The sequence below is a fragment of the Azolla caroliniana genome, unplaced genomic scaffold (assembly GCF_043228905.1).
Source record: "Azolla caroliniana isolate FFs.n. ecotype wild unplaced genomic scaffold, voAzoCaro1.0.p SCAF_5, whole genome shotgun sequence".
NCBI classification, from domain to species: domain Eukaryota; kingdom Viridiplantae; phylum Streptophyta; class Polypodiopsida; order Salviniales; family Salviniaceae; genus Azolla; species Azolla caroliniana.
In genome coordinates, this window is record NW_028230440.1 from 17,171,544 (window position 1) to 17,191,666 (window position 20,123).

Sequence of the window (20,123 nt, forward strand, 5' to 3'; positions counted from 1 at the left end):
ACATTATAGTGATGATTCACAGATTCGTCTCAACGCATATGAAAGGCGGTTCATACCTTCTTTTTTATTGCATCTCCTTTAGGAGGATACAAGATTGAACCTTTCTGGAATTCAAATCTATGTTTTTCTTTTTCCCATCTTCCATCACTACTCTCAAAAGGACCTCCAAAATCTCTGAATCAAAACAAAAAGAAACATATTCCATTTCAGACAAACAAATATGTAATGCAATTCCACTCACATGAGCACAGTTCATCTGCTCATCATCAGTTTCTCATAGATAAAATGATCTGGAAAACGGACTTCAAAATCACGGAAGAAACTAGAAAGAGGGAGAGAAGGAATCATCATGAAACATGCAATGTACCAGTACCCAAAACTCGTCAACTTGAGAAAACTACTGGCCAAAATAATCAGTTCAGTATATTTCAATAAACATCAGTATTCCAAAGATAAAGTGATCTGGAAAATAGACTACTGAATCAATGAAAGAAACTCAAAAGAAAGAGAGAAGGAATCATCGTGAAACATGCAATGTACTGCTACCCAAAAGTTATCAACGTGAGAAAACTACTGCCAAAATAATACGGTCTAGTATATTTCAATAAACATCAGATACTCACTGTTCAAGTTGATTCTTGATATCAACATTGTACAATTCAAGTAGATCCTGTAGGAGGTAAGTCAATTGCTCTGCACTATTGGAATCAGATTTTTCCTGAAAAAGGATGTAATTGTCATTTTCTTATGATAGGAAAGGGTTAGTAGAGATTTGAGAAGAACCAAAATAACTTCTCACCAAAATCTTCACCAGGTCAACTATCTTGCGAAAAAGTGAAACTAAACCAGAAACCCTGAAATTGTTGAAAAACGTCTTTCCTTGAATGCTGTTTTGGACATCAATAATCACCTCTTCTATAATCCTACATTATCAAACAGAAGAGTTCAATTATTATTATCACAGGATTAATATATGAGATATAAATCATTGATTTTCTGCAGTACCTTAATTCACGTTCACCAGTCACTATGCCACGCAGAACCTCTATTAGCAAGTCATAGCTTTCTATAACAGCACATTTCATATATGGATCATGATCAATCCTTCGAGAGAGCTCCTCATCATTCACTTTTGCTCTATCAGAATACCCTTCAACCATATCTATGACTGAAGCTACCTACACCCACACAAATTTGCAAACAATCCGAATCCAAATAGCTATGAGGGTTGAGCTAAACAGATCCAATCAATAGAGATGCATAATTTATTAATATGTGCAACCATAAATGTTTGGTTGAGATAGTGTGCCATAAGGAATCAAAACACATAACTACTTGTCATCTAGAACATTTTCTACAATACAATGAAGAAATATGTTTTCTGACTTAGAGATAGACATGCTGATTTTTCTACTGTGTCATCTCATCTACAAGTTATTTGCCATGAATCGTGATAAGATACAGCAAATAGCATAGATAATATCATCTCAATTTTCATAGACTTACTCTTTAACTATTTGCATTTATTGGTTTATTTCTAATGCCTTTAAACTTCTGTCAAAGGTGAAATAAGAGGCAAGATGATAACCTTATTTGCTAGCAGAAAAGGAGGCCACTGAATGTATTTCATCCGCCGATGTGAGGAATATGGTATCAAAAGAAGTTCCATTTCTGAAATACTTATGTAATCTTCTTGCCAAAGACTTTTGATAACTGCATTCCAAAGCTGAGAAAACATTGCAACCTGCATCTCTATGTCAGCTTTCCTGGTATTATCCTACAGGAAATCAAGAATAAAATATTAAATGTCTGTAGGACTGACTAGTTAACATTTAAACATTTAAACAGACACTTCAGTATCTTCTCTATCTGCTCAACTGAAGCCCCAATAATAAACTTTTCAAATACCTGCCCAGCATGAGGATGTGAATCTTCATGGACAGGGGTATCAACTCGTTCGCTCTGAAGATTACTATAATGTTCATCTAAAGGTTTGTAAGACTTCTGCAGTGAGAAATATTTGCGGTACCCAGTTGCATTTTCAGCAGGAGTGAGAGATATTAAATTGGCATTGAAGGCTCCAGGTAAGGACCGGAACCGTGACTTGAGCATTTCTAATGTTCTAATCTGCCATGCATAATTTTATAGTGAGAGAGCTATATCAAAATAAAAACCAACATCTTATTCTTATATCACTGTATAAAATATGTAGTCTGAATTACAGATATTTTACCCTACATCATCATACAATATTCTGTTCGCACAGCCACAAAGAAAATATTAGAATAGCAATGCATCTAATCAAGACAATAACTTTTGATGTTTCCATGAGATCTTTTATCCATGTTACTGTTGATAACAATGGGGAAAAACGATTTACTATGAATCAATATATTTGTTTATAAGTTCTTCTTTCATGTTTGAGTTTTGCATGCAAGTTAACATATCGTCATAACCAGGGTTGTTTTTAAGAAATAATCAATCATACAATATTTCCCCTAATACAACATAATCAGGGTTGTGCCCAAAAAGGTAAAGCGTTCTATAGTTGGCCACCTTATAACGACCCTGCCTGCTAAGTTGGGATTGCATTGCAGAATCTTGAGGCTTAATAGCATGAAAAATCCTAAAGCTGCAGACGTTATAGCAACTGATAGATCCTTTTTTAACAGCATTTACAGAGCTAGCCCATGGAAATTGGATGAGAATAAGGAAAAACTACAAACCTCTCCAACCCGCGATAATGCTCCACTGATGCCCCCAAAAATAGTGGACCAAATTGCATACCAGATTTGAGTATCCATAAAGTAGATCTACAAAAAAGGAAATCCCAAAATTATAAGGAACTGCAGTGTGAGAATAATCAGATTTAGCAATGTTATTTGTTTACCAGTATAACAGGTGCCCATAGCAAAAGAATGATGCCAAAATTGTGTTGCTCTGCGAGAGATTAAATTGCTACTTGAGAAACAGAAATGTCAATAATCATACTCCCAATCGAACATGAAGGAATCACTCATACCATTGGGGAATGGTTTTGCATTAGCTGTCACTGTCATGATGTGTTTTGTCGGTTCTACCAATGGTTTTATCTAAAAAATATATGTTTCTCAGTATTGAAAAACTAAAAGTGGCACTAATATAAGATAATCATCTTCTAAATAACCGTAGCACCCAGAATTTCATCTTAAATACCACATTGATTTACCTCCAAATAATAGCTAAATAGTAGCTTACAAGTGAAAAGCAACACCCAAAAGAGAGTGTACCTACCAAAAAGCAACCAAATTTTTAACTGCACAGCTACATTTCTATTAACTTAAACAAATATCTTCAGTTCCTGTTTTGTTACTTACTTGAAAAGAGCATAAGGGTTTTCATGCATACCCCGTCCAATATAGATCCGTGGCTGCAGTACAAATATACTGTTAAGTTTGTCCCACCGGGTCAAAAGAAACATGTGCATCTTCTTGTGGCTATGCTGTTACTTTAAAATATGGAAAATATATTCACCTGAGACCACCATAGAAGGACTTTCACAATTGCAAGTTCTGATTGTTCAATAACACGCCTTAACATGGGAAAAAGGAACAAGAACACACTGACAGCATCTGGAAACAAGTAGACCAGGACAGCCATCACATAAAGAGATGGGCTTTGGGACTTCCCTACCCAGTTCTGCAAGATGCTCATCAATCCATTTGAATCTCCCCACGAGTGAGCATAACAAATGGGCAAAGCAATAACCCATCCGAGGGCAACCAATAACTTCATGACATACCAGACAATGTCAAGGTATTTCATACTTCTCCAAGCCTTAAAGCTCAATCCAATATTTACAACCGCTATAGAGGTTCACAAGGTCAGAATATATAATTAAAAATCCTTTTTACCAAATATTCCAAAGCCTCAACCTTAAGAAAATAACATGATATAATTACCTTGAATAAGCCTGAGAATTGCAGACGTAATAAATATACTTAAAACCTTCTTAAAAACAGATCCAACAAAGAAGAAGCCAATAGAACCACTGCCATTCCATGCTATTATAATCATAGCCTAAAAGCAGAACAGAAAGTATGGAACAATAAATTCAGGATAACACAACTTTCTATTAAACCACCTTCTCTTGTTAATTAATATTTGTCAATGTTTCAATCACTATATTTACAATAACTTCAATACCTGTAATGATAGTATGAAAAAAGACCACATCCTGTCAAAGGTTCTAAATACGTGCCAAAAGGAGCGAGCTTCCACAAAATTAGATTTTCCCATCCACTTAGATGGTTGATTCATCTGAAATCAAAACCATCATTAAATGCATTTAGAAAATGACATGTTGTACCTGAACATCTCATTTTTATTTTAGGAGTGCTGCATACATTTCTTACATGACTTACCTTCCATTTCTCTTTAGGCCTCCCCTTGAAGAAATCTCCCTCTGGCCTCATGGGCCAGCCGAGTCGGAAGCAGTGGGTGGACCTATAAAGTATAATAACCTTCATATTCAGAATATATAGCTGAGAGTGGAAATTGTCTATTTTAAAATGGCATATGCTTGATATTTATAATAGTTTTGTAATTGAGTCTTCCAGTAATTAGAGATTTTTATATCAGGAAACAGACTGAAAGGAGCTGTTCATATTAGAGTTACCAGAAATATTCATTTAAATCATCATAATTACGCCATGCAGAATGTCTAGTTTTCTCATCACAACGGAATTCCTGAAACAGAGGAAGTCAATGAGAATCTACAATCAAGTGATAATTAGAATAACATGATGAACATACTGCTATGGCTCACCTCAGCAATGAGATCATACATTGGTGTGACCACTTTCAGTAGAAAAGAATCTTGATCTTCATGATTTCCTCGATAATTTGGCATTACATTCTCACCCGTCACAGCACTAACATTGCCAGCAAGCATTACATAGAGATCTCCTGCCATCTGAATTCATACACTAAATTATAACAGATGAATGGAAATGATATTCCTAATTTTGCATGACTGTTTGTTATTACATAGAGGGTACATGTATGTATTTGTACCTGGTGAAAGATATAGCAAAGGCATTCTGGCATGAATCTTAAGTTGGCGCTTTCTCCCCAGATCAACAAGTAAAGGCTTATATACAGAACCTTTCGCTGCTGGATATCCTGTTGAATACTTGGAAACCTATGCTATAAAAATAGATGGTAGTATATTAACTTTTGACTTAGCGGCATCTCCACTTACCATAACCTTTGTTTTCTATATGAATTAACATATAAATCACAGTCGTCCTGAAGTAGACGCCTATATAAACCAGTATTTCCTTATACAAGAAGATACATTCCTTCATAATATTCATGCATATATTAACCAATTTTTCTCTTTTTACATAGAAGATAAACTGTTTCTATAAGCTTCAAGTCAATTAATGAAACCAGAACTCCCCAAATAATAGAGCATACACTCACTAGTGAATTAATGGACAGAAAAGCTTTTTTGCCAGGGGCATCTCATTCTCACAGCTGATGCAAGAAAAATTTCAGCAGGGTTATACAAGTCGAACTATTTGAGTCTTAGACAAAGCACAGAATTTGACACAAGCCACACAAGAGGTAGAAGCAGAGTCATGGCCAGTCACTTCATACTGGACAACTGAACAATAGTCATCACACTTGTCATCAGTGATAGTCTTCCTTGGAGTAATTAACAAACTAACCTCCAATATATTAATTGTCATTGCCTTAGTTTGTGATCAAAATCAAAATCATTGTGGTTTCCCTTCTTTGCCTAGAAAAATAGTGGAGCAGATAATACTACCTATAATATACTCATCATTATGCCAGTTCATGCCTACACAGCCATACAGCCTAACTCATCATTGTGCACAAAACATCAAAAAAGTATAAATCACCCCATTACTAAGCCATGGGACAAAACAGAATCGAGAGGCTACGAAAGGAGCACATGTCCTGAAAAAAATCAAGAGCGCAAAAGATAACATGTACACACTGTGACTGAGGAAACAAAAGCAAATAGGACCAAAAATAGAATATAGAATTATTCAAAAAATTGTTAGATGAAACATAAACAGAACAATGATGAAGAAGTCTATTTGATATTTGAAGTAGATCTACCTCAGGTTATTCGGACGATGCAAGAATCTACACCATTTTTTGTAGTTTTTGAACAGCTTTTCCATAACATCTGATAGTGCTGCTTCACTCAACTGTGTATAAATTCAAATTAAACTAATTCTAGATTATATGGAGAAAGCATCAATGCAAACAATCGCTCATACCTTATTTAAAGGATCTGGTCTTGGCACCTGCCGCATGTGTGTATTTGCAAGCAATAAAATTAAGTGTTCTCTCTGATTTGCAACATTGTCTTTCTGAAACAATCAAGATACAACATGCGCATTAAAACTACTGATAATTTTTCTTTTAGCATAGGTTGCGAGAAGTTCAAATTCAATGTCTAGCATTGCTTAAGGTCAGAAGCAAGGATAGTGATCATTCACAAATATTTGATTGCGTCAATCAAACTTTCACCTGGAAGCCAAAAGTACTTTGCAACCAGTCAAAAATGTCATATTCCATGACATTTTGCCTGATTGACCCAAACTCGGGTTGTCCCGGAAGGCCACGAACATTTCGAAGAGCTGATATTGCCGCCTTAATCTGAAAAAGATCTCTCTCTCTCTCTCTCTTTCTCTCCCTTTCTCTCTCTCTCTCTCTCTCTCTCAACATGGGGACCGAGTCTTAACAAGGCAAATCATTGGAAAGATTTAGAGAGACCTTTAGTGTCAATAATCGCTCACATGTAAGGAGCAAAGCATCGGTGCCCCACGATATAATCCGGGCAGAGATGGGAGCAGCGCCTATAATTACCGAGGCATTGTTCCGATCAGTGACATTTATCCAACATCTTTGGGAGCTCCCTAAATGAAGGTACCCAAGGTTGGCACTTATGTTGTCAACACAACTGGCTGAAAATGGTGACATTCATTGTTGGTATGCTGAAATGCAGCAATGGTTCAAGTCACATGGCATGAGTATAAATGCACTACCCCCGTTCCAATATAGCTTGGACTGTCCCCATCTAAATATGACCAAAGTGGAAAAGAATAGAGTGATCCGAACTGATATTATTAACTTGGAAAACAAGATAACATGGATCAGCCCCAAAATATTACTTGGTACGCAAATGACCCACTATAAGACACACTTCTTACACACATCGGAGGATGGATTCATCGTCAGGCCACCTTATATGGACATACATCTATCCCATACACTGCACAGTGTGATAGGGCAGCTAAGAACTTCATCACATCAGCTACAGATTGAGGTAGGCATACCTCTAGAAGAGAGAATTTGCCAATTGTGTCATCAAGGAGTGGAATCTGGGAACACTATGTTTGTCATTGTAGTGTCTTTTATGAAATCAGAGGGAGATACCATTGCCTCTTTAATCAAGGCTTTGGTCCACTACGCAAGGTAATGGAATATGCGGACCAACGATGCCTAGGACTTTTCTTGCTAGAGTTCAAGAGACATCGGGAAAAGTTGTTGAAAAATACAGCCACACAAGCTCATCCACAAAGAACAATCACAACTTTCTTTAGCCCCATCACTCCTACAAATGCTACAAGTCAATCACGAGATACACAAATGGGCTCCCGACCAGGACATAACAAAGGGGTTACAATTGATCGGGCAATAGCAATTTGCCGTGCACGTAGGCCCCGCCCCCATGGACCACGACCTCGACACCCTTGTCATCGACAAATAAAAGCCATTATCTCCCGCCATCATAGGTGCTTCCCTCACTTCGAAGACATTTCCATTCTGGATCGACCTATGCTAGAGATCTTTCGAAGACAAAAGCTACAATTTACCTAACTTGAGAACCTCACATGTGCCAAAAACCAAATTCCCTCGTTTCTTTTCTTTTCATCTTATTTACTTTTATATTTACTATGTAATATTTATTTTATTTTGATTTGTTCTCAAAGACGAGACAACACTTAAGATGTAATCTCTTATTTGGTCTTATAGGCCATTTTGGCCTCTTAAAAGACGTTAATATATCTTTCTTTCTCTCTCTCTCTCTCTCACACACACACACTTTGATACAATGCTCTGCCTTCAATCGCATTCACCTATTCTTTCCACACATCTTCAACCAAACCTAATCCTTGTGCGAATTTCTCTCATAGTCATAGTGCCTTCTCAATTGCAACATTCATTAGTGAAGTTCTTAAACATCAAGAGTCTCTACTCACTTTCACATGTATTACGTAAAATGTTATATTTTTGGTGAACCACAGCATATAGGGCAAAAACTCAATGTGTCTCTATACTCTACGGGGCTTCTTGTTGCGTGGCACACGTTCCTTACATGTGGGGAGAGATTTGTCAAAAATACTATCTTCCTTTGATTTCGTTGGCAAAGGTTTCTATTAGGATAAAAGCACCTCAAACGCACATGTGCATAAGCAAGTTATTATACTTCACTAGTATCCTAAGGCTGGTTTACTATGCACATTTCATGTCATTGCCTCTTACTTATATTTCCCTGCTTGGCTGGCTGTTCATATTTAGATGTGCCACATATGCACATCTTAGCTGGCATGCTGGGAACTTTATGTCAGGATGTTGTTCGCTAACTTCAAGAAAAGAGACCAAGGTATGCATTTTGTGAGACATGGCAGTTTGTATCCTTTGTATTCTGGATATTGATTTTTATTTGACTTATCTAAGGATCCAGTTTCACTTTACTTCCTTTCCTAATGCTTGAGCACACCACTTTGATAGCATAAATGAATATAAACAACGATCTGAATATAAATTTTCATTAGGAAAGTATCTAGAAGTGAGCATCATATTTGGGAGTAAAAGATGGGTTGGACGCACTACTTTGGACAATTTTCTATTGTAAAAAATCAGGTATATTGTTTTACCATAACATATACCACAAAAAAACATAACGAGCTAGTAGCTGCCATCACCTACTTCCTTTTTACTCCACCAATGCATAGTCGTATGCATAAACAGTAGCCCTTTATCGTATATGAGATTACCATCTCGTATGACTCCTCATCATTCAATCACTCTTAAAAGAGGAGCACAAACTTATTTTCAGTTGTTCTCAGCTATCTAATAATTTATAAAAAATACATTATTTTCAGCTTAGTTTTTATCCTTTTTTATAATAGAGATAGAAAAATGAAAAACCTCTCAGAGTTATGGAAATATTTGCTAATAAGTCTCACTTTCATATGAGCCACAAAGCAGATCACGTAGAAAGTATACTGCTTGTTGGTATAGTCTTATCCATATTATTCAATACCCTTCCATGAGGAATCTATTTGGATATAGAGACAACTTCAATTTCTGATTTCTGTTCTTTCTTTCATTCCACCATGACTACGCGAGCGGGATTCAGTAACCTACCTAGCTATAAGTAGGTGAGCAAATATACATATCTATATAGGATAGCATTCAGTTATGTTCAAGGCCCACTAGCAGGAATGATGCTGAAGATAATGAGAGAGGAAACCAAGGGTATGTACAAAAAAGAAGAGAGGTTATCCTTCTTGATGTTCCATGACGAGCCACTGAGTCAAAGGCCTGTGTCCTGATCAACAATGTACAGAAAGAGTACTGACTTGTGGGAAGTTAAGGCTGAGAAGCCCCCCACGCATCTCCCTACCAATCTCTGCGGGGTAATAAGAAAAAATCAAATTGCATTCAAAAGCTTCCAATCAAACCTTGGTCCTCTTAAGAGCTAAATTAGCCTCTATTACACTCTTCTTGCCTTCCATCTTTGCTAAGTCATCCATAAAGCCTTCTCTTCTTGAACCGTAGCAGCTATGCTGAGAGTTGTTAGCTCGACCACAAGAAGAGGGATGCCTAAGGCAGGGCTAGGGATTGGAGTGAGATTGTAACAAGGCACCTGTACAGGAAGATGGAGCTGATCACCTCCTTTTCAGGAATTGTTAATGATTTTTCATGTCTCTCATTGTTAAAAGGATGTAGAAATATCTTCATATACGAACCTTCACAGATCAATACTACGTCATAAACATTATGGCGCTCCCCTAGCATTTAACCTATCAAAGTATTTCTACCAGAAGCTGATAACCCTTTAGTGGTTGCTGCTGTAAACAATTACAAGAGATAGAGAGATCTAACACTCTATCCCTTTCAATTTGCACAGATCCAAGTGCCCAGCATAAGGTGAGTCAGACTCAGTCCTTCCAATAAACTTTCTCACAGTACTCAGTACCATAGCCGCCCTTCTAAGCTCTAAATCATCTCATTGTTAGACATTAAGTATTGTAACCAAATTAAGTATTCATGGCAAAGACAACATTTTCTTTTCTTCCAATCTTGATTGTCACACCTCTGGAAAAGTCATGATTGCTTCTGATGAACTAGCTGGATCCAATGGTAATATGTTGTAGGCAATTAAAATCTCCTTTTTAGCTTCAACTTCTTTCCCTTTCCTCTCGGTCTGTTTATATACACAGATGAAGCATATATCCTGTCAGAAAGAAAAACCAGTAATTTTTTCTTATGCTTTCTACTAAATACAATTGTTACCTGGGGATCTAACTCTGTCTGATTTACTGCCTTCAGTACATCAAAGAGAACAGCTGCTGTCTGGTATGTCTTAGCCAAATAAGCCCTGTGTCAACAAAATGTTGTCTCCAATTGCTATCTAAACTCTCTCCAACCTCTATGATTTTACTATAAGTGTTACAATTTTTTTCCAGATTTTGGATTTGGAAAGGAGGCATCTAACACATACCGATCCATGTTAGCACCAGTTGTTTCTTCTAATGACTTTACATACTTCGAGTAGAATTCTTCATAATAGTTTTGCATCTCCCTTCCATCACTTTTGGCTGACCTTTTACTGAGAGTCGCATCATCATCCTGGAACAGAGAAGAAAATAAATTGCATATTCATCTGTGAACATTGCACTTGTTTGACAAAACAAAAACTAATCAACATAGTAAAAATAATTCAATAAATCAAATGAAGTGTATACCCGTTCCAACTTCTGAAGTAGTGCTGTTTTAAACTGCCGGACCCCTCGTCCTGCTGATGTCGGATCCAATTTATGTGCTTTATCAAATGCATAAAAACGGCCTGTAAAACAGACCATCCAAAGTTCACAAATTCACAGTTTTAATTTGAGAATGCAAGGACGCACACATGTGACATTCATTGCCTGTGATTTCAAGTAAGTTAGTCATTACAATTTTTGAAATTGTGAGATTCTGAAGCATTACCACATGTTTGTGCATAACTGATATGGTGCATGTGGAAATAACCTGAATATGCTTACCTTATCAATGCATAACCTCAAATGTTTAAAACACACCTCATAATTTAAAATAGGAATTCGTTATAGAACACTGCGCTATCAACAGAATTAATCAGGGATTGATCATAAAAGAGTCTTACAGAGATACGCTACACGAGGTTTTTCTTCTTCAATTTCATTAGCAACTCGAAGAATATGTGCAATCCCAGCCAGAGATGATGGCACCACCTCAGAGTCCATCTCAGAAAAGGCGCCATGACTGGAAGTAGTCAGGGTCCGTTGAATTCTTCTTTGATTCTTCCCTCCATCAAGGCTACGTAGGAAGTTCTCCATCTGATTCTAAAGAACTTGAACGTTACTATTAGGGTTTTCTTTCAATCATGTAAGGAACCACTTCCTGAAAACAAGAGTATAATAATGTGATTTATTGCCACTTATTTTCACACAGGAAATTTTACAAGAAGGCATAAACCTTCACACAGAATTAAAAACCTTCATAAGGCAAAAATAAGGCATAAACCTTCACAAAAACCATAAAATATTATGTGGCCTTTTCAAAAAGAGATTGATAAGCATTATTAGAAGAGTAAAAGGCTTATTATTTCGTAGCTTTAAGCCTTTGCAATAGTAATTTGCAAGCTACGATTTTAAAACCAATACAGTGTCTCTCCGTTAAGAGACACCCAATGAATTCATACAGATTCAGACCATACATGTGCTCGTATAGAATTTAAGACGAATTGATGGATCAAAAAATGCACCATACCACAAATGCTATCACCACGGTAAATAAAAAAAGGTACTAACTGGATTTATGAGCCTACAGTTTTTATGTTTGTCATAATGAGGTAGAGTATTGAAATGTAATATTTAACCCTACAAATACATTCAGCACAACAAACAAATTTATGTTCAGTGAGAACACATAAAATCCGATAAATGTACTTAAGTAAACAAATAGATTGATCGAATTTGAAATTCAATAAATAAATAGGACGATGTCCAATTTAAAATCTTAGAAATATATACTCTCACCCAAAAAAAAAAAAAAAAAAAAAAAAAAAACCTTCACACTATGAAACACTTCGAGGTTAGGATTTATAAAGCACATTCTTATTCGAAATATAACTCTTTAAATGTAGATAACTAAGCTATTTTTTACTTTGTCAAATTTACTTTGTCTATTTTTTGACCTTCACGTTAGACAAGCCTTGAAAGTATCTACATGTCTGCATCCAAATCTAAGGTTTACAAAAAAAAAAACTTTCGGAGCCAACTAAAGCTTCTCAACATAACAATGGGTTACATTTCCTCTTATAAGAGCAAGGGCTAAAATAAATATAAAGAAAAACTACCTGGAGGTGTGGCTATTGGGATCCAAGAGAGGGAGAGAGAGGGAGAGAGTGAAGCGTTTAGGCGTCAGAAGAAACTCATCTCTCAGATCCTCCTCCCGCTACTGCTACTGCTACTACTGGCTACTTGTTACTACTACTTAGTGGTAGTAGACTGTAGCAGTAGACTGTAGTAGTAGTAGTAGTAGTAGTAGTAGTAGTAGTGAGGAGGAACAAGGAAGAGTAAGGATTTAGCAAATTCAAAAATTGAGAGAGAGAAAGAGAGAGAGAGAGAGAGAGAGAGAGAGATGGAGGGGGGGGGGTCACACGTGACACACGCGCGCGCACGGCTGCTTCTTCGACGTTTCTAACTTGCAGCCAAATGTGTATGTACATACATACATACATACATACATACATACATATGTAATGTATATGTAAAGTGGGTTGGAGAGGTAATTGCGGCCTGGCCATGGGTCGGTGTGTACATATGTTTGGGTGCTTGGCCGCGATCTGCACCACCCAATTGTGGATAGCGCGCTAGCGAATAACCTATCACCCGACACCCGACCCATCAGTATCACCTGACACCCTGCTCTCATAAATGTCAAACACCCTGCTCAAATCGGACCCTCGACTTAGAAGGGTTTAGGGTATTAAAAAAAAGAAGCAAGCACCTGTCGATTTTTTTGACCTTTTTCAAATCGGAGATTTGAGCTTTTCTAGACGTATTTTCAAATCATAGATTTTTCGACATTACGTTCAGCTTTGTTGCCTACGTTATGATCAGTGACACCACTTGCAAAGCATTCGGGGGTTTGTACATATTGTATATGACTCACGGTTTTGTGTATTCAGAATCGAAGAATAGGGTTGTACATGCTATGTAGTTTCTTAATAATGTTATGGATTGTTAAAATGGGTTTTGGGGTTTTGGATTCGAAAAATGGGATCATAATAGCAAAATGAATCAAGAGGGGTGAATGCCAAGTCAAATGTAGGGATGTGGACCCGAAGGAATTTAAGGATACATCTGGCTCTAACGAGGGTGCACCTGATGTGGGAACTATTCACATCGAGTTTGGTAAAGCTACATAAGGATGGGACAGGACAACCTAAATCGTTTGCCAAGTATTTGCTATGTGTTTTATCTTCTTGCTACCAATGACACTCACCTCAACGTAACCCCCCCCCCCTTTTTCAAAACAGGTTCCATCTAGCATGCCGCAGACTTGAGCTTTTCGATTTACGTGGCTAAAATTGATTTGAGAATGTTGTGCACAAAGGGACAAATGGCATCCACGTGGACTATGGGTTTGTTCACAATGTGGATGGAGTATACTATGCTCCAAGATGTGTCTGAGCAGTTCCACATTGTAGACCCACTTCGGGTGCAACTTCACATACAAAGTTATAAGGTGGAGGACATCCTAGGACAGGTGCCTGAACGTGATTTCATCATCATTACACACATTGCACTGGGGGCATTGGGTATTGTGGACGAAGATGTGACATAGTCCACAGGATGTCAATGCTACGAAGGTGACCAAGTAGGTACTCTCTTGTGATCCACTTAATAATAATGCAACATGCACTTTGAAAAGACTACCAGAGGTGGCCATATGAACCATATGTAATGGCAACAATGACTATTGCATCATAATGGAGGTTCGATATCACCAAGTGTACATCCCAACATAACCCAATGGGTGGGACTGTGACTATTACGTGACGCGGACCATTCATATGCTAGTGGAGGAGTTCATCCAAGACTTCACATCTTCCGATTTTGTAACTATAGCCTGACATGTGGATTGCATGGAACTTTTATCAATAATGGTTGGGTTCTTATAGCCACACCTTTTTTATAGGATATAGAGGAGTTGTTCACACACAAGGACATTATTCTCCTTTGGAAAAACATGGTGAAATGGACTCGAAGGATTTTGGGATTTCCGATTTCATAGCCATCATGGCAAATTTTGTATATGAATCAACCACTTTTGTATTGTAGTTTTTTTTTCACAAAAACTATACTCCATTGATATTAACATTAACAATGCCAAAGGCAATATACAATTTGTACATAATAGTTTCTACTCCACAAGTGTCTATAAAAAGACTAAATATAAACGATGACGTTTGGCAAGATAAGGCTAATTATGTCCATGAAAACTCTCTCAGCCTTTGCCAACAAGACCCATTCTTAACCTATAAACAAATTCCTGTGGTCCAAGAGAATACATATCTTTACATATCTTGGTGGTAATCCTAGTCAACATATCCTAGTTGTCCACCCTGGCTAGTAGACTAAAAACTCCATATATGCCTTTGATTTTGCCAATACTGGAGTTGTTCACCATCACCTAACTGTCCACTAGGGTGATGTTATTTGACAAATGTTTTGTACACAACATTTGAAGACACCAAAATAGTCCATGATGCACCTGGCACTTGGGTAAAACGTGATGGGTTGCCATGGATAGCCCCCATGTATCATCTCCGAAATCAAAACGACCATGTCCTTCATCTCCACGAAAATTGAAAAGTACTTGTAATAATCTCCCTATAAACAAGATGAACTATGTCCTTCACACCTCACACCATCTGCTTCGATCCCCACACCATGTTCACTCTTAAGAATAGAGAAATTGCTTCATTCAGTCCACATCAACCATCTCGCCGAATAGCACAAATGTTCTGTGCAATTAAAAACAAAATAAGTGAAAAATGGTTCCTCATCCCCTCATGATCAGCATCGGTCCCCCCCACCATCATCACTCCTAAAAACAGACAAATTGCTTCATTCAATCCACATCCACCATCTCGCCGAATACCACCACCAATGTCCTGTGCAACTAACAACAAAATAAGTGAAAAATGATTCATCATCCCCTCATGATCTTCTTTGGCCCTCACACCAACACCACTCATCCTCTCGCCGTGACGAACATGCTTCAAATCCCATTGCCATCATCCCGCAACCTATGAGAACCATAATATCTTCTTAACTCAGCCCATATACGGAGCATCTCGTTGACCCTATTCCATCTCACCGATTATCGCGATCCTGTAGTAACAGCCAAAAATGAGTGAAAAACAATTCCTCACCTTCTCATAATAATTTGCTTCAGCCCCCACACAAACATCACTCATCTTGATCACAAAAACAAAAAACCGGCTTCGTCATGTCCCCATCTACCCTCTCGCCATCTCCGATTCTCTCAGGATTCCCGCCTATTATTGCTAAAATCCACCAAGGTCCGTGCAAATAACAAAAAATAAGTGAAAAATGTTTTCTCCTCCACTCATGATCTGCTACAACCCTCACACCATCACTACTCATCCTCTTGTGATGACAAATATGCTTCAAACCCCATCACCATCATCCCTCAACCTATCATAACCATAACATCTTCATAAGTAAGCCCTGATCTAAAGCATCTCGTTGACCTTCTTGCCATATCACTGATTACCTCAAAAATCCTGTTACACTAACAACCAACAAATGAGTGGAAAAAATCCTCACCTTCTCATAATAATCTGCGACAACCCCCACCAACATCAGTCATCCTGATCACAAAAACAGAAAACCAATTTCCTCATGTCCACATCCACCATCTTGATGTCTCCGATTATCATAGGAATTCTGCCTCATACCACTAAAATCCTTCTTATACTACTTTGCTTCAGCACCCACAACATCATCCCTCATCCTCATGTCTTCATCCACCATATGGCTATCTTCACTTGTCACCACCACCTTATACATTAAAATAGCCTTCCTACATGCCGCAACCGTCTCCTCCAGGTTGGCTCATGTTGTTCGCAGTAAGAATGGTACCGGTGGCGGGAACAACCAACGAGGTGGTACATAGTTCCACCTAACCTCAGTGCATGCATCTAACATTATAGGAATAGCTGACCAAACTCATCAAAATCTCCTTCTTTTTCGAATAGATGTGTTTCTAGAGCCCTTATAACTATCATATTCACCTTTAACCGTATGTACTAATAAGTTCCAAAAAGACTTTACCTGATCCACAACGTGATTGTCTTCATCATTGTATAACTTGGAACACCTAGCTTTCTAAAGAACCCATAGAGACAACGAGGAGACAATCTGCCAAACATAACTCCGCGAGAAGAACTTGATTCCCTGCAAGGAGCTTGAAGTAGAATATACCTGAAAACTTCTTACATGTAAAGACAAGGAAGAATGATTATAATGATAAAAAGCCCTTTGTTGATCCAACATTCCCCAGAAGACTGCACCCCACGTGAAAATAGCCAACCTATACTTATGGCCTAGAAGCCTAAGAATTCGACACCAAAAACTTTTTGCGGAAACACATTCCCAAAATACATGATACAATGTCTCATCCGCAAACCCACACATAATACATGACTGATTACTCACCGATCCCCTCAACAAATCACCTATTGGCAATGCATAATGAATCATCAACCACCAAAAATGCAATATCTTATTCATGCATTTAATTGACCAAAACGGTTTCCAAAACATCACCATATGAGTAGATGAAACATTACCTTCCTCCTAATACTTTTTTCCAACAGGTATCGGCTCGGTTTGCTTCAACATAAAATTCCTACCAAACGCCATTGAATATGTGAAGAAAGGAAGGACCTTAGTCGAAGAGTTAGACATTTACAATTTCCAACCATAATCCGATGGATCCCACTGTAGGTCATCAATTGGTTTAGAGTCTAACACCGAAATATGAGATGAGAAATTAGCAATTAGTGGACTAGGATCGATATATATATTTTTATCTAATCTAGCAATTACTCGCATTGGCAATTTCTTCGCAGCGGAAATGATTAGAGACTCCTCATCCACTAGTATCAACCTACCATTGTCCAAAACTTCATAAAAATAGAGGTTGCCATTTTAATGATATAACCGAGATCCTATGAGTATATTGAGTGTCGAGAACATACCGTACCAACTCTGAAAATGATCAAATTACAATGTTGGCACTGTGACCTGATACACCATGGACAATTGTGATAACATGATTTGAGCGCCTCTTAAGTTAGATAACCTATTCCTTTGATCCTGCGTAGAGGACTGCATAAACTTTATCCAATCCGCAATCGTATGAGTTGGTCCATTGTCCATTGCAGCCCATGATAACCTAGGGCGTAAACCCAAAACACATGCAGCTTCATCAGTAAATAAAGGATTCCATATCAATGGTTGACACATAAATTGATGATAGCTTTTCGGTGGCAAGAAAACAAGTGCTTGCCGAAGACTTTCCCATGCTCGAAAAATTCCATTGAAGAAACGCAATGATCCATCATTGGACTTAGGTAGTTGGAAATCTGCATTAAAGAACCATCTAAGACTATCCTTCCATTGACCACCTACTGAAGGCTTGACCTTATGTAATTGTTGAATCCATAGCTTTTTCCATAACTCCTCTCTTGGCAATAAACTCCTAACAACATGTTTAGTAAGTAAAGCTTTGCTTTGCATAAATGGATCAATCAAACCTAAACCTCCTTTTTGGTTAGATTGTATCAGAACAGACCAAGCTACCTTTCCTACAGAATTGTCTGACATATTGTTTCCCCAAATAAAATTTCATACTAAACGTTGAACTTTCAACATTATTGACCTAGAAAACAACCATGTAGATGCTATATACCAAATCGAGGACAACAACACCGAATTAGCTACAACTACCCGTCCAGCTAAGGATAATTTTTCTTTATTCCAATATACTAACTTATTTCTTAATCTTAACAATAAGGGCGCAATCATATCTTTTGTCTTTAATCCCACACCCACTCGACAACCTAGATACCTAATAGATTGACCTTGAGGTATCCATGTGAATCCTAAGGAAGGTACATTAACTGGCGGATCTCTCGAAGCGACCCAAAAACCAAATGATTTATCCCAATTTATCAATGCACCCGCTGCATCTGAGAAATCATCCACGGCCTTTTGCACCTGTAACAAATTACAATGTGAGGCCTGAACATATAAAGTTGTATCATCAACGAATTCGCTATCCACACCAGCATTTGCCATTGGTAGTGCTAAACCTTTAATATTTACATATTGAGAATTTAAATGTACAAAAAATGCTTCAGATACTAGTAAAAATAGGAAAGGAGCAAGTGGACATCCCTATCGTACAGATCTTGAAATAGAAAACCGCCTACCAATGTCCCCTGCAAATAAGAGAAAACTATTTGCATTACGATATAACGTTGCCTTGTTATGTATATGAATCAACCAATTTTGTATATGTTCCACATTGTAGTTGCCTTTGTATGTATATGAATCAACCAATTTTATAGAGAGAACATTTTGTATATGCCTTGGATTGTATATGAAGGCCTATTTTGTATACTCTTGATCATGTATATGAATATACTCTTTTGCACATTCTGTATGTGAATATACTCTTTTGTGCATTCTGTATATGAATATACTCCTTGGCACAATTTTTTATTTATGGATATGCTCATTGGCACATTTTGTATTTCATAAAGTTTTGTAGTGTATATGAATGGATGACCGAGTTTTACCTAATAAAGATATTAATCATATGGTCTAAAATATTCAATTGTTTTTAATAGCCAACACATAAAACAAGGTGGCATAGAACAACAAATGCATGTTATATTTGTTAGACAATATCAACTATGTGGTGACATTTTTGTACAAGTCACCATGTTGGTGATATTGACTTTATAAAGAATGTTACACAATATTGCAAAAAGCCAAGGATTTACTTCTTATCATGATAATTCATATATATTGTTAAGTATTTCTTCTTATCGTGATAATTCTTCCCATTTATGGATTGACCTTATAAAGAATGTTACACAATAGTGCAAAAAGCCAAGGAATTACTTCTTATCATGATAATTTATCTATAGTATTAAGTGTAGAGCAAACTCATCAATATTTATTAAGTATTAGAACTTATCTATATATATATACATGCACATAGTTGTAACTTCAAACCATACTTCCCATTTGTGCCATACTCATATGTGAGTATTCGTATCATACTCATACGTGAAATGGCTCCAAGTATGATTGAAATCCATACGTGATACATACATACGGTGTACATACAGTAACCACTCGGTTAAGTTCACACTTTGAACACATGGGTGACGAGCGCACTTAACCGAGTTATGCATTTAGGGGTTTTCTGAATTTTTTTGGGGTTTCTTTAAAAATTTTCCTTATGTGTTTGACGTTCATACCATATGTTTCTTCATTAGAAAAGTGATCGATTAATGTGATATAATTGACCTGAAATGTTTATGGTTTCAACATACTCTTGTTGGATATCACTTTTTCCCGATTCCATATTACCTTGAGTTTTTGCCTTTTTGCTAGGCCTACCTAATGAACTTCCTTGGATATGATGAAATTTTTCCTTGCATTCTCTTCCTA

The 20,123-nt window shown here is 37.2% G+C and overlaps 1 protein-coding gene across 1 annotated transcript in view; it reads right to left on the minus strand.

Annotated features, from left to right (window-relative positions):
* Positions 1-20,123, minus strand: part of LOC147864247 (callose synthase 3-like) — a 66,222-nt gene that overhangs the window by 5,361 nt on the left and 40,738 nt on the right. The window contains exons 2-27 of the mRNA XM_087320022.1: positions 11,480-11,736; positions 11,061-11,161; positions 10,817-10,944; positions 10,609-10,693; positions 10,409-10,519; positions 6,550-6,678; positions 6,297-6,389; positions 6,133-6,224; positions 5,056-5,182; positions 4,808-4,954; positions 4,658-4,728; positions 4,404-4,485; positions 4,186-4,299; positions 3,942-4,059; positions 3,514-3,845; positions 3,357-3,409; positions 3,209-3,269; positions 3,023-3,092; positions 2,891-2,940; positions 2,727-2,813; positions 1,909-2,127; positions 1,589-1,777; positions 1,006-1,178; positions 800-923; positions 624-718; positions 57-174 (exon numbers count right to left, since the gene is read on the minus strand). Of these exons, the coding sequence (XP_087176148.1) occupies positions 57-174; positions 624-718; positions 800-923; positions 1,006-1,178; positions 1,589-1,777; positions 1,909-2,127; positions 2,727-2,813; positions 2,891-2,940; positions 3,023-3,092; positions 3,209-3,269; positions 3,357-3,409; positions 3,514-3,845; positions 3,942-4,059; positions 4,186-4,299; positions 4,404-4,485; positions 4,658-4,728; positions 4,808-4,954; positions 5,056-5,182; positions 6,133-6,224; positions 6,297-6,389; positions 6,550-6,678; positions 10,409-10,519; positions 10,609-10,693; positions 10,817-10,944; positions 11,061-11,161; positions 11,480-11,672 (3,162 nt within the window). The 5' untranslated portion in view covers positions 11,673-11,736. The remainder of the gene's footprint in view (positions 1-56; positions 175-623; positions 719-799; positions 924-1,005; positions 1,179-1,588; positions 1,778-1,908; positions 2,128-2,726; positions 2,814-2,890; positions 2,941-3,022; positions 3,093-3,208; positions 3,270-3,356; positions 3,410-3,513; positions 3,846-3,941; positions 4,060-4,185; positions 4,300-4,403; positions 4,486-4,657; positions 4,729-4,807; positions 4,955-5,055; positions 5,183-6,132; positions 6,225-6,296; positions 6,390-6,549; positions 6,679-10,408; positions 10,520-10,608; positions 10,694-10,816; positions 10,945-11,060; positions 11,162-11,479; positions 11,737-20,123) is intronic.